At 45.3% G+C, this 14,375-nt stretch overlaps 1 protein-coding gene across 1 annotated transcript in view; it reads left to right on the top strand.

Annotated features, from left to right (window-relative positions):
- The window catches only part of LOC111172649 (guanylate cyclase 2G-like), a 40,049-nt gene that overhangs the window by 19,175 nt on the left and 6,499 nt on the right, over positions 1–14,375 (top strand). Inside the window, exons 7-11 of the mRNA XM_089897367.1 lie at positions 608–752; positions 6,451–6,630; positions 8,190–8,326; positions 11,127–11,322; positions 11,893–11,945. Coding sequence (XP_089753493.1) covers positions 608–752; positions 6,451–6,630; positions 8,190–8,326; positions 11,127–11,322; positions 11,893–11,945 — 711 coding nt within the window. The remainder of the gene's footprint in view (positions 1–607; positions 753–6,450; positions 6,631–8,189; positions 8,327–11,126; positions 11,323–11,892; positions 11,946–14,375) is intronic.

Below are 14,375 nucleotides of genomic sequence, written 5' to 3'. Positions count from 1 at the left end.
CCTACTATGTGCCAGTTAGTACAATAGATACTATACCTATTCCGCCTCATTTAACTATCCTTATACTCACCACAATAGTGGCTTTATCCGCATTTTATAAATGAATGAGCCGAGATTCAGAGAGATTCAGAGAGGTTCTGGAACTTACCCCAAGTCTCACAGTAAGTACCAGGGCCAGCCTGACTCCAAGATCCACCCTCTTTCAATTAAACCATATTCCCTCCTGCCTATGGCCTAAAAAGCTGTTCACAACCTGAAAGATCATGCAATCTAATTGAGAAAACAAGGCCTAAAGAGGAAAAGTGCAGTTGTGATACCTAGGTATACCAGCACAGGCCAGGATACGTGGAGGGTCCTCCTTTCTCTGTGGAATAATGGAGAATGTGTGCTATGTTACACTGTTAAGAGGATGGAGAAAGCTTGCCTCTAACTGAGCCCGGACTGTGATGTAGCAGGCCATGGGCTTTTTTTTTTTTTTAATCTTTTTAGAAATTAATTAATTTTTATTGACGGAGAAATCAAGAGCTTCACAGACAAGTAAAAGCTAAGAGAGTTCAGTACCACCATGGGCCTGTTTTCTACCCGGCCTTTGCTTCCCTCATCCAAGGTGAGCCGTTACCCTGCTTACTTTCACGATGCAGTCCTGCTGTATGCTGAGGCCGTGAAGGAGATGATAACGGCCAGAAGGGATTTCTGGGATGGGCGGCAGCTCGTCATCACTCTGAAAGGGTCCAATCAGACTGCTTTGCAGGGTAAGTGTCTTGACTGTGGTAGGTTTGCCGAACTCAGGCCAGCTGAGTCCGTGGGGCTTGGCGTTGCTGGGCGTGTGATTACAGAATTCTGCTTTCTCACGGAGATTCCGGCCTCTGGGAAGTGTTGTTGAGGTTAAAGCTCCCAGCGGCCACCGTCTGCTCTTTCTGCTCTGTCCAGAAGGCTGCCCAGACCAGGTAGGGGGCCTCTGGGGTCCCTTCCCGCCCCTGAAAAGTCTCTCCCACAGCTCCTTTCAAACCGAACCCATCAAGAATAAAACTCAAGAGGATGGGACCCTCCTCCTGGTATCACTCCCATGATCCTCCACAACCTGCATCCTCTCTGATGCGGTGCCTGTCTGAATCATGACCATCAGCCTCTAAGGATGGGGCCAATCCTATTTTACTTTCCTTGCAGGTGTGAGGATAGGCTTGGAAGTGAACTGTTTTGAAATCGCCCTGGGAGCTGGACAACGGCTGTCATCTTGGTCTACTCCAGCTTCTTATTTTGTGAGACAGAGATAGTACATACCGCCATATCTAAGAATAGTAACCAGCATCTATTGAGGGCTTACCTTATATCAAGCTGGGTGCCAAGAGCTTCTGTGCACTATCTCATTTAATCCTCACACCACCGATGAGGTAGTGCTATTACTATCCATAATATACTACACAGGTGAGTAACCCCAGGGTAGAAAATTTACATACTTGCCCGTGGTCATAAAGTTACAAGGTGGTGGAGCCTGAATTCAACATAAGGCCTGTTTTTATCTCCAGGGCTCATGTTCTTTACTATTGTGTAACACCAGGGAGTAATTAAAATATTGGGTTGGCCAAAATGTGCCTTTGGTTTTGTTTTATTTTGTTTTGTTTTTCAGATTCTATTCACTTTATTAATTTTTTTAAAATTTTTTTGGCCGTGCTGCACTGCATGACGGATCTTAGGCATAGACAGGAGGTGTGGATGTACTGGTGAAGAGAGGAAGGGGACTTCCTGTGGAAATTCCTACACACACACACCACTGTAGCCCTCTGCAGGTGGTCAGGCTTTTTGTGCTTGTCCTTTGCTTGCTAGCAAATGTCTTAAATGTTCTGGTGGGTGGCCCGTAGATTGCTCGGGTATGGGGAGATTCAGGGAAGTGGCTGGGCAGAGAGAAGTGGAGTTTGCTGGAAGGAGAAGTCAGTGGCTTTTTATAAACAAATTCAGCCCTGGCAAAGTAGGCAGGTGGCCAGTTGTTGCAGGTAGAGGTTTAGTAATGCAAATTGTCCGAGCACTCAGCGGATGCCTTCTTGCATGTTTCCGATGATCTCTGCCTTATTATGTTGACGCCATATCTTTTATTACGATGTTCTGTGCATAGTACTTTGATTACTTTGCCACTTTCATTGTGTTCAACCCTTTTTTCATAACTTTGTTCATCATTCATTTATTTATTTATTTATTTATTTTCTGAAACTGTATAGCTAAAACCTATGGTATCCCTAGCTAGTTTTTTTTTTTTTATTTTAACATCTTTATTGGAGTATAATTGCTTTACAATGGTGTGTTAGCTTCAGCTTCACAACAAAATGAATCAGCTATACATATACATATGTTCCCATATCTCTTCCCTCTTGTGTCTCCCTCCCTTCCACCCTCCCTGTCCCACCCCTCCAGGCAGTCACAAAGCACCGAGCTGATCTCCCTGTGCTATGCGGCTGCTTCCCACTAGCTATCTACCTTACGTTTGGTAGTGTATATATGTCCATGCCTCTCTCTTGCTTTGTCACAGCTTACCCTTCCCCCTCCCCATAGCCTCAAGTCCATTCTCTAGTAAGTCTGTGTCTTTATTCCTGTTTCACCCCTAGGTTTTTCATGACATTTTTTTTTCTTAAATTCCATATATATGTGTTAGCATACGGTATTTGTCTCTCTCTTTCTGACTTACTTCACTCTGTATGACAGACTCTAGGTCTATCCACCTCATTACAAATAGCTCAATTTCATTTCTTTTTATGGCTGAGGAATATTCCATTGTATATATGTGCCACATCTTCTTTATCCATTCATCCGATGATGGACACTTAGGTTGTTTCCATCTCTGGGCTATTGTAAATAGAGCTGCAATGAACATTTTGGTACATGACTCTTTTTGAATTATGGTTTTCTCAGGGTATATGCCCAGTAGTGGGATTGCTGGGTCATATGGTAGTTCTATTTGTAGTTTTTTAAGGAACCTCCATACTGTTCTCCACAGTGGCTGTATCAATTTACATTCCCACCAACAGTGCAAGAGGGTTCCCTTTTCTCCATACCCTCTCCAGCATTTATTGTTTCTAGATTTTTTTGGTGATGGCCATTCTGACTGGTGTGAGATGATATCTCATTGTAGTTTTGATTTGCATTTCTCTACAAAATGTGCCTTTGGTTTTTAAGTAAAAATAAACGACACATTTTTCATTTTCACCAAGAACTTTACTGAACAACGTGTTCACCCTTTTGTTCCACTACCTTCTACCATTTTTCAGGCAACTTCATAGTTCCATCTTCCCAAAACTTTTAATCTTTTTGAGCAAAGAACTTTTCCAGGTGCTCTTACAGTCTTCCAGGGAATTGAAATTTATACCATTAAGGGAATTTTGTAAAGACCGAAATAAATGGAAATCTGAAGGTGCAATGTCTGGTGAATACAGCGGATGAATCAGAACTTCCCAGGCAAGCTGTAACAGTTTTTGCCTGGTCATCAAGTAAACAAGTGGTCTTGTGTTATCTTGATGGAAGATTATGTGTTTTCTGTTGACTAATTCTGGACGCTTTTCGTCGAGTGCCGCTTTCAGCTGGTCTAATTGGGAGTGGTACTTGTTGGAATTAATCGTTTGGTTTTCCGGAAGGAGCTCATAATAATGGACTCCCTTCCAATCCCACCATACACACAACATCACCTTCTTTGGATGAAGACCGGCCTTTGGTGTGATTGGTGGTGGTTTATTTCACTTGCCCCACGATCTCTGCCGTTGCACATTACTGTACAGTATCCACTTTTCATCGCCCATCACAATTTATTTTAAAAACCGAACATTTTCTTTACGTTTAAGTAGAGAATTGCATGCGGAAATAAGGTCAAGAAGTTTTTTTCGCTTAACTTATGTGGAACCCAAACATCAAAGTGATGAACATAACCAAGCTGGTGCAAATGATTTTCAATGCTTGATTGGGATATTCTGAGTATGTTGGCTCTCTCCCACGTGGTATAACATTGATTTAACATCTTGATTTGATCTCTATCAACTTCAGCTGGTCTACCCGACCGTGGACCATCGTCCAGAGAGAAAGCTCCAGGACGAAATTTTCTTTTTTTAAATAAATGTATTTATTTATTTATTTTGGACTGTGTTGGGTCTTCGTTGCTGCACGCGGGCTTTCTCTAGTTGCGGAAAGCAGGGGCTACTCTTTGTTTCGGTGAGCGGGCTTCTCATTGCGGTGGCTTCTCTTGTTGCAGAGCATGGGCTCTCGGTGCACGGGCTTCAGTAATTGTGGCTCATGGGCTCAGTAGTTTTGGCTCACAGGCTCTAGAGCGCAGGCTCAGTAGTTGTGGCGCGTGGGCTTAGTTGCTCCACAGCATGTGGGATCTTCCCGGACCAGGGATGGAATCCATGTCCCCTGCATTGGCAGGTGGATTCTTAACCACTGCACCACCAGGGAAGTCCCTCCAGCACAAAACTTTACAAACCACTTTTGACACGTTCGATCAGTCACAGCTCCTTCTCCATACACTGCACAAATCTTTTTTTTTATGTTTCAGCTGCGTTTTTATCTTTCTTGAAATAATAAAGCATAATATGCCAAAAATGTTGCTTTTTTTCCCATCTTCAGTATGCAAATGGCTACATAAAAATTCACCAATTTTGATGTCTTTTTCTAAATGAACGCTGATATGACAGCTGTCACATACAATCTAACAAAATTGTTTCGAATGAAGTTAAAGACAACTAAGTGCTACTAGAGTCATCTTACGGAAAAAAGCAAATGAACGTTTTGGCTAATCCAATATATGAAGTGCTTGGCACATAGTATGTGCTCATTAAATGGCAGCTAGTTATCTTTTCTTTGGCTTATCATTCCCTTAATAAATTAAGACTTAAACTTCATCCTAAATTTTCGAAAGGACAGCCAAGCCCTGCTCTTTGGGGCATTCATAGATTCAGTTTACAATGATCCCATCCACACCTTTTCCAAGTGGAAATATTAACTTGCTTCCCTTTCTTCTTTTCTTCCTGACCCTGAAGCATTTGCTTTAAAAAAGGGGATGAAGTGGGAGGGGTCTGTCTTCCTGCTCTCAGTTTAATCCCCTCTGTCAGATCAATTTATTTCCTGGTTCAACGCTGGTTGTTGCATTTGCTGCAGCCCTTTCCCTGTGGAGACTTTGGGAGGGAGCCGTGCTCAAGCCCCACATTCAGGATGCCAGCAAGTGGGCACCGCAAGGCAGCGAGGGCTGTGGGAAGACCACGAACTTGGGTCCCAACAGACCTGTGTCTTCCTGGCTCTGGAAACTCCAAGGGGTCTGTGCCTCCAAGCACTGCTCGCTTATTAGGAGTGGATGATGGTGCCTCCTCTGGGGGGTCAACCGGGACTAGATGTGTGAAATCACTACCGCCCTCAGTGCTGGGCACATAGCAGAAGCTTATGAATGTTAATGTTTTGTCCTGTCCCCAGTGGGAACAAATCATAAGTCCTAGATCAGACCTTGGGTCCTAGTTTGGGGTGTGGGACTGCTGTACTTTACTCCTCTGGGATCTCTGATGTGTCCTTTGTGTGGGGGGCAGGGCACATCCTAAGCAAGAACAAGGAATGCACCTGGGCCAGGTCTAAGCACAATGCCTGAGCACGAACCAAAACCGGGAAGGAAGGGCCATGCTGAGAACAAAGCTTGCAAACTCGTGTCCCAGGGTCTGGCAGCATGGAGAATGTGGGGGGAGTAGGATGGTAGCGGCTGGGAGGAGGCAACGTCCCCAGCCCCAGCCAACCACTGCCATGTCATTCGGCCTCCATTGGTCATAGCTGATTGTTTGGGAAGCATAAATCTTGGGTTTTATGTGAAATTAGTTGGAAACTGCTTAACTTTTTTTTTTTTTTTAATGCTAGATGGTCCTCCCCAGCATAGGCCTAACAGAACCAAGTGGCCCTTGAGTCCCACCAGGGTACCACCTCTGAACTATCTTCTTTTTTTCCCACTCTCCTTCTTGACTGCATCTTAGATTCCCTGAAAGGGCAAAAGACTCATGGGTGGCTTTCAGCAACTGCTGGGGAGGGCATTCCTCTGATATGACTCGGCAGGCCGGCGTTTTGAGCCCCAAGCTCCTCTATGTTCCCTTTACTGTGTGCAAGTGCCTCTCTTTCCAGGAATCACTGGCCCCGTGTTTGTGGACTCCCAGGGAGAAAGACACATGGATTACTGGGTCTATGCCCTACAGAAATCCTCAAATGGGTCCCTCTTTCTTCCTTTTCTTCTTTATGACAGCTATCAGGAAGTCATCAGGTATGGCAGGGCCTTTCCCAAGCTTAGCTCATGCTACAGGAAGAGGCCTGGGAGGAGAGGAAGGGCCGGTGGTTCTGCTAGGAGGCCAGCTGGGGATCCAGCTCCTATAATCAAGTTGTCTGCTGCTCTCTGAACTCATAAAGATCGACTTTGGGCCTTCAACGTGGTCTTGCCCTTGACTGTAGGTGTGGCTCAGCCACTTCAGGTTCCACTTATAACACGGCATCCCTACCTGCACCTCCATGTGGACCTGGGCCTCCTCATATGCTCCAGCTGGGCAGGTCCCACAGCCCCAGTGTCTCAGGGAGAGGCCCTGGCCCTGGGCGATGATGGAGCACAGCGCCTCCTACAGGGTCAGGTTCACAGTCAGTGAAACCAACTCATGCAGACAGCCAGGGGGACACCAGGACCTGGATGCTGTCCTGGGCTCACAGTATCCAGAAATCCCTTGGGAAAAAAAAAATCTCTGTTTCTGTTCTCTCAGCTATAAACCAATGAGCAACTACACGAGAACATAAAACTTAATTCAATTTCTACTTGCCACTGCCATCACCCACAATTCAGATTTGACTTGACACTTTTCTCTCCCCTACTCTTATGGAATTTTAATGTCCCCGAATGGGTTGGCCCAAGAAATAAAACAACCATGGCCAGCTAGGTTCTCTGTATTGTAGGAACAGGCGTTCTCCAGGCAGGGGTGACATTTTGGTCTGTAAAGTGTCAAGATGCTCTATAACAAGATTTGTCTGTATCAAACATGGGAGGAAACTCCAGTAACGTTGGAGAATTGACACTTCATCTTTTAAATCAGAAGTGACATGGTTTAAAACAAAAGATCGAGTCAGTTATTCTACCTAGCAAAAAGATATTGCTCTCTCATGAATTATATTACCTGTAGGCTAGGTTTGAAGAATCTTGGTGAGGTGGGAAAACTGGATGGGTCAGCAGCTGTTTGAATGAAGAGACCAAGGCCTGCTTTTTGCAAATGGCATGTGTGTTTCAGTTGCCCCTGCTATACCTGAGGTAGAGACAAGTTGAATAAATCAAGTTGGCACTGACCTTTAATTGTCTTCTTTTTTTTTAAGACCCATGGGGAATTTCTCCACGGTTCCCTTCCTGAAGACAGAAGTGGCTGTGGATTTTCCAATGAGCTCTGTGAAACTGAGCCTGCTTTTGCAGATCAGTGTGGCCACCTGGAGAAGGCAGCAGGAAAGGACTCTTTACAACAGGGCTTCTCAGCAGTGGCAACAGCATTGATGTTTAGGACGAGATCATCTTTGTGTGTAAGGGGCTGTCCTTTGCCTTGTAGGAGGCCTAGCAGCATCCCTAGCCTCCACCTCCACCCACTAGATGCCAGCAGCACCCTTTAGCTCTAACAGCCCCAAATGTCTCCAGACATTGCCAAATATCCCCTGGAGAGGCAACGTCATGGCCTCCCCTGTTGAGAACCTCTGCCCTGGGGAAAACTGGCTCCTGAGATTTGAGTCTCAGGAATTCCATTTCTATGGAGGTAGAGTCTGGACAAGGGAGTGTTGCCTGGTGGTTAGGAGCCCAGGCCTGGAATGAGGTGGATCACAACTGAGAACAAGTGTAAGGAGAGCACATAGTAAATATTGAATGAAAGGTGGTGATGGTCTTAGAAGTCATCCTTTTTTTCTCTACAAGGGACGTTTCTATATAAGGAGGAGGTGAGTGCAGTTGCCGTGGGAACCAGAGGGGTGTGGGAAGACCACGCACTTGGGGCCCAATAGGATTCCTGGAAAAGACAGGTCTGAGTGGACGCTGTGTGCCCTAACTTGGACCCGTGCCTGGGCAGGTTTTGAGCCATCTGTTTGGCAGGGCCGGGATGTGCTCACTTGTGCTCTTAGGTGGGCCTGAGTAACGATATGCCCTCCAGGTGTGACTGCTGTGATTTTCACCATAGCCCTCCTGATTACCAACCTGGGAGCTGTCATCATAGGTCTGATTTTAAGGACACAGAGGGAAAAACTGCAGAGGCAAAATAAAGGTCTTTGGTGGCAAATCAACTATGATGACATCACCATTCTGTCCCAGAACAAGGTGAGGCCACGCCTGGCCCTGACATCCACCTTCCTGCTCACTGCTGGTGATTCGTGGAAGCGACCTGATCTAGGAGCTTGTGAGGGCGGAGGCTGACTCATTTATAAAGTGAGCTCTTAATGGAGAGTCTTAGGCCCTGAGTTCTGGTTCTAGAACTACCACTTTTTTGCTGGGAACATAATTTCCGAGCCTCAGTTTCTGAATACTTAAAAATGATCAGATGGCTTCTAAAGTTCCCTTCAGCCCTGGTCCCTGGTGGGTAGAAGAACCCATACATCCTGTTCAAATATTAAAGCTGTCTCCTGGGGAGCATTTAGTTATTTTCAAAACCGCATTAACTCCTTTAAACTACTGATAACTAAGACAATATAATTCATTTGCTCAACACACACGTGTTGCCTGTCTACTGCAGGCCAAGCAGAGTGCAAGGCACGCCACAAGTGGATGCCTTCCGAGGGAAGTAAGTGCTCTGGGAGGTGTCTACAAGCTGAGGCAGAAACCCCGCAGGTAGAGGGATTGAATGTCACAGCATCATGAAGGCTTCAGAGAAGAGGTGACATCTGGGGAGAGTGGGTTTGCTGGTGACATCTGGGGAGAGTGGGTTCGCTAGTGGTGACCGGGAGAGAAGTAACGCAGGGTATGCTGAGGGCTTCTCAGGGCTGTGAAGCTGGGCACACATTTAATAAGCAAGAAATTATTTGATAAGTATATAACAGTTACATAATTCCAGAAAACATAGCCATGACTATTTTTATGCATATCTTAAGCTTGAAGTTTTGAAGTCTCTTTTCTTTCTTTCCTTTTTTGTTTTGCTTTTGTTGTTGATATAATCTTTGCAAGCATTTATTGATTATTCTGGGATACTTACTGCCTTCCCAGAAAGGTGAGAATTGTTCTTTAGAGTAGAAAGACAGACCCAAGTTTCTATACTTTAATAAGAGCTCTTTGTTCCTGGGGGGGGGTGGAGGGAGGGGGTGAATTTTGCTTTCATCTCAAGTGATTAAAAACCCACAACTGAAATAAATTTTATGTCAAAGATCAAGAATTTTAGAATTTCATATAGTACTTGTTCAGGAATCCATGTTACTCATGATATCCAGAGAATAACAAGATATGCAGATCAACCACTGAATCAGAATTTATGTTTTTGAACAAATGTGTGAATCTTAAATATCTCAAAGCGAAAGAAAAGTGTTCTAGAATGTTGTTGCTTGTTAGAAAGCACTCAAGTTAGACCAAGGTATACAGGTTTGTTCTAAAGACATTTAGGTTCATTATAAAAGTAAGGAAAGCACGATGGGTCAACAATCAAACATTCTTCTCACGTTACGTGTATTTTGTTCCCGTTATATTGGCTTTATTTTCAAAATTGTAGTTTATAGTATGTTTCCTTTTATTGGTATCTTTGCATATACTATTCACTGAATAAGTGAATTATGACTTTCAAGAAAAAAAGGTGACTTGGCAGGTACCAAGTCAAGGAGGCTTCAACATACTATGACCAGGAGATTGGGGTTCATTTGTAAATTATTTTTCAAGTGTCCCTGGGGATTCTGGGGCTCACTGGTCTGGCCTTGGGTGAATGATGGAATGCGGTAGAGGTGGTGGGGAGGAATTCTGAGCCTTCCTCTTCAACTACAGCAGCTCTGCCTTGAGCTATTGTTTTCTACATTAGGCTTCCGAGTAAGACTCTTCTAGAAAAACAGGGCTCCTCTGTTTAAAATATATTCTCTAGGTGCTGGGGAGGCACTGGGAGTGCTACACAGAGAGTTCACCTCCTTAGATGCTCATTGAGGAAAATGACTGTGTCATCAGGTCACACATCTAGTTAAGGGCCAAAGCCAGCACTTGAATTTGGGCAGCCTGACCCCAGAGTCTTAACCACGACATTGTGATGTTGGCACAGACACGAGAGTGGTGCGGGTAGCAGTTCAGCACTCACACTTTGGGTTAGAGAAATCAGGGTTTGAGTCCTGACTCTCATTTACTAACTGCTATTAACCTTGGCGCTAATTTTCCTCATCTATAAAAGGCATAGTCTTATCAGTACTTAGTCATCCTACTGAGAGCTCCTGCATCATGTCCTGTTTCGCAGCCATCCCAGAGAGGCACACCTGTGTCGAGAGGGAACAACAGTAACTCATCTAGTGTGATGATTTCTGGGGACTTAAGCTCCTTTGTTGAGAACTAGCAGGGCAGAGAGCTATTTTATGCCCCAGTAGGGCTTTACCGGGTAATTCTGAGGGCAGAGTGGCTGCATGCAGATGTTCAAATTCTGGCGGTACTACCTACAGATGTGTGACCTTGAACTAGTTCCCTAACCTCAGGGATCCCATCTGGAAATGGGCTAATCACCCCCCCGCCCCCCCACCCCGCCTCGCAGGGCTGCGCTGCCTGTTAAATGAGGTCTGCTGCGTTGAGCAGCCAGCCTGGACACAGCACGGGGCCACCCAAGGGCTGATCTGAGCAGGGAGGAGCTCCATGATCCCTTCTGTAGGTGGGTTTCTTGCCAGTCTTCCTGCCCCCCTTCCTAGCTCTTTCTGAGCGTAGCTTTTTCTGGATCAGCCTGGGTTAAGAACATTCCGCTTTGGGAGATCAGCTCGGTGCTTTGTGACCACCTGGAGGGGTGGGATAGTGAGCGTGGGAGGGAGGGAGATGCAAGAGGGAAGAGATATGGGAACATATGTATATGTATAACTGATTCACTTTGTTATAAAGCAGAAACTAACACACCATTGTAAAGCAATTATACTCCAATAAAGATGTAAAAAAGAACATTCCGCTTTGTCTCCGGTTCCAGGGAGACCATGGGGCCATCTGTGATGTTGGTGACCCAAGCGCGAGCCTGGGTCAGGAAGCCGTCTGTGCTGCAGGAAATCCGGCTGGTGAGGCCCCCAGCCCTGGGAGTCGGCAAAGCCTTGCTGCCCTCTGCCTTGCCTCTGCCAGCTCCCTGTTCCCACCTGGGGTGCGGGTGGCCTTCACCCCGAAGGACAATGGTGGGAAGCTGCTTCCCTTAACTTGGCCCATGACCCCCACCCGCCAAGAGCCCAGACTTTAGACCTCAGACCCTTATGCCTGACCCAGGCACCTGCATCCTGGGAGCTCTCCTAGCCTGTTCTTTGCCTTTAATTCTTCCTGGCCTTAATTCTGCCTCTTCATTCTTTGTGTCTGTATCTGTCTCCCTCGAAGCTGGTCCTTGCAGGGGAGTCAGGTTCATGGGGTCCACTTCTTCAGTTAATCCCCGTTACTTTGGGGGACTTTGATCATGCCTCTGGTTTAATTGCTGGAGGCAGACTGCCTGGATTTACCTCCCAGCTCTGCCACTACTAAGCTGTGTGATCTTAAACACATTAATTTATCTTTTGAGCATCGGTTTCTTCATCTGTAAAATGGGAGCAGTCATAGTTCTTATCTCACAGGGTCTTGGTGAAAAAGAGCTGAAAGTGTGTAAAGCACACAACATTGTCCCTAGGGCAGAAGACACATTATAATCCTAAGCTATTATTATTTTCAGATGTATGAATTAAGGCATGAAAACATTGTTCCCTTCTTTGGTATTTGCACAGAATCACCCAACATGTGCATTGTCACCCAATATTGCAAAAGAGGAAGCCTTAAGGTAAGTAAAATAGTAAGTCTTTTTTTTTTTGCGGTACGCGGGCCTCTCACTGTTGTGACCTCTCCCGTTGCGGAGCACAGGCTCCGAACGCGCAGGCTCAGCGGCCATGGCTCACGGGCCCAGCCGCTCTGTGGCATGTGGGATCATCCCGGACCAGGGCACGAACCCGTGTCCCCTGCATCGGCAGGCGGACTCTCAATCACTGCGCCACCAGGGAAGTGCAGTAAATCTTACCTCAGGTTTGATTAGCGGCAGCTAATAAAGAAGCTTATAAGTGCTTTTGCCTCTTCATCCAAGAACAGCTCCTCTCTGGTTTAATTTCAAGACCTGAATTATCTTGCTGGGCTGCCTGCAGGGGATGAAATTAGCAGCGCAGTTGCCAAGTGTCTGGTCTCTTTGTTCTGGGAAATTGTCTGAGCTTGGTTTCATCTCCTAAGATGTCATATCTACATCTGAATTTTGTTCCTGGGCCCATCTTTCCCGTGGTATGTGACCACCAGCTTTATGTCAGGAACAAGGAAGTATCTGTAAACCTCAAGACTGCGTAACTTTCTCAATATTGAATCAGGTTATGGTTTCTTCCAAGAAGAGCTCCGGTTACTAGATTTAGAGTTCTCTGCCTCAGGTTGTATCATTTCTGCTCAACACCATCCAAAGCATTAGAATCAAATCCACTGAACCCGCGAAGATCACTGTGCTTCTGGTTGAGTCACTGGTGATGTTCCAAGTAATTGTGTTTTCTAGGATGTTTTGAGAAACTCAGGCGATGAAATTGATTGGCTATTCAAGCTCTCATTTGCATATGACAGAGTCAACGTGAGTATCACATTAACCCGTGTAAAGAACAAATGCTATTAGTGTTTTTGAGGGGACCAAGCTAATGACCTGGGAATGGGTCCTGGTGGGGAAGTCACTCACTCTGACACATGGCAGCAGGACAAGGCTGGTTGTCATCTGTCAATCAACAGTCCGTCCATCAATCAACATTCCCATCCATCAACTGCCAGACTCCTATGGGCAAGACCCTGCCTGGGTGCTGTGAGGGATACATGGGTGAAATGTAAACTCTGCCCTCCTAGGTTTTAGGGCCAGTGACTCCTTGAATGACTGTGGTAAGTTACTTCCCCTCTAATGGTAACAGCAGATGCGGTGAGCAGCTGGATTTTAGCCCAGCTGAGGAGAGCATCCTCAGAATGCTAGTCCATACTGATATGGCCCACCCGACTCATTTCCCATGTGTGAAACAGGGATAATAATAGAGCTACCTTATATTTTGTTGTGAGAATAAAGTAAATTAATATACACAAAGTGCTAGAAAGTATCTGAGCCGAAATAAGTACCAAATATATTTTAGCTATTATTGTTGTTGTTATTATTCTTACTCAGCCTCCTCGTAGGTTTAATGGATGAGGTTGGCCTGATTAACATCGAAGGAGTTTTCTTCCTCAAGAATTTGATTGCTCTTTGTGTGTAAGGAGCTGAGTCTTAACGGCCCTGTTAAGCTTTGACTTCCCAGGCCTTAGTGGGAAGCCAGTGTATTGTTACCAGGAGACGTAAACAAACAGAAACCTCTCTGTGACTGGTTTCTGACGACAACCCTGGGCCACAACTCATTATTTCAGTAAAACTTTATTGAGTGTCTGTTAAGGGTTTGTCATACTCTGGGTACTTTCATATGAAGAGAAGGACTTGTTTCCATCTTTGAATGGCTTAAAGTTAAGCTAGAGAAAAAAAAATTAAAAAGTCATGAAGTGTACATAAGAAATTATTTAAGTGGCGGTGGAATGGTTATAAAATAGGAGTATGTGATTGGCATCTTTTCCTCCTCTGGGCTCCTCTCTCTTTCCCCTCACCCACTTTCCCTCCCTTCCCACCAAGCCCAGGGAAGTGCTCTAGTCTCTGGTGATCTGTCTCCTATCCAATCAAAACAGTTGGCATCATTTATATTGGATGTAAAGAGAAAGCTAGTAAGTTCTCACCATGGTGTGAATGACTAGTAGATTTAGGCTTTTCAGTGGAGGCATTTTGCTTTCAAGAAGAATTGACTCCATATATATGTGTTAGCAAGTACCGTATGCTAAAACATATATATATAATCTAAAAAAAAAAAAAAAAAAAGAATCGGTTCTGAAGAACCTAGGGGCAGAAATAAAGATGCAGATGTAGAGAATGGACTTGAGGACATGGGGAGGGGGAAGGGTAAGCTGGGACGAAGTGAGAGAGTGGCATGGACATATATACACTACCAAATATAAAATAGCTAGCGGGAAGCAGCTGCATAGCACAGGGAGATCAGCTCGGTGCTTTGTGACCACATGGAGGGGTGGGATAGGGAGGGTGGGAGGGAGATGCAAGAGGGAGGAGATATGGGGATATATGTATATGTATAGCTGATTCACTTTGTTATACAGCAGAAACTAACACACCTTT

Source organism: Delphinapterus leucas, chromosome 16 (assembly GCF_059928025.1).
Source record: "Delphinapterus leucas isolate spDelLeu-1000000601 "Yukka" chromosome 16, BTC_Dleu_Yukka2, whole genome shotgun sequence".
NCBI classification, from domain to species: Eukaryota; Metazoa; Chordata; class Mammalia; order Artiodactyla; family Monodontidae; genus Delphinapterus; species Delphinapterus leucas.
This window is presented reverse-complemented; position numbering and strand designations above follow the sequence as displayed.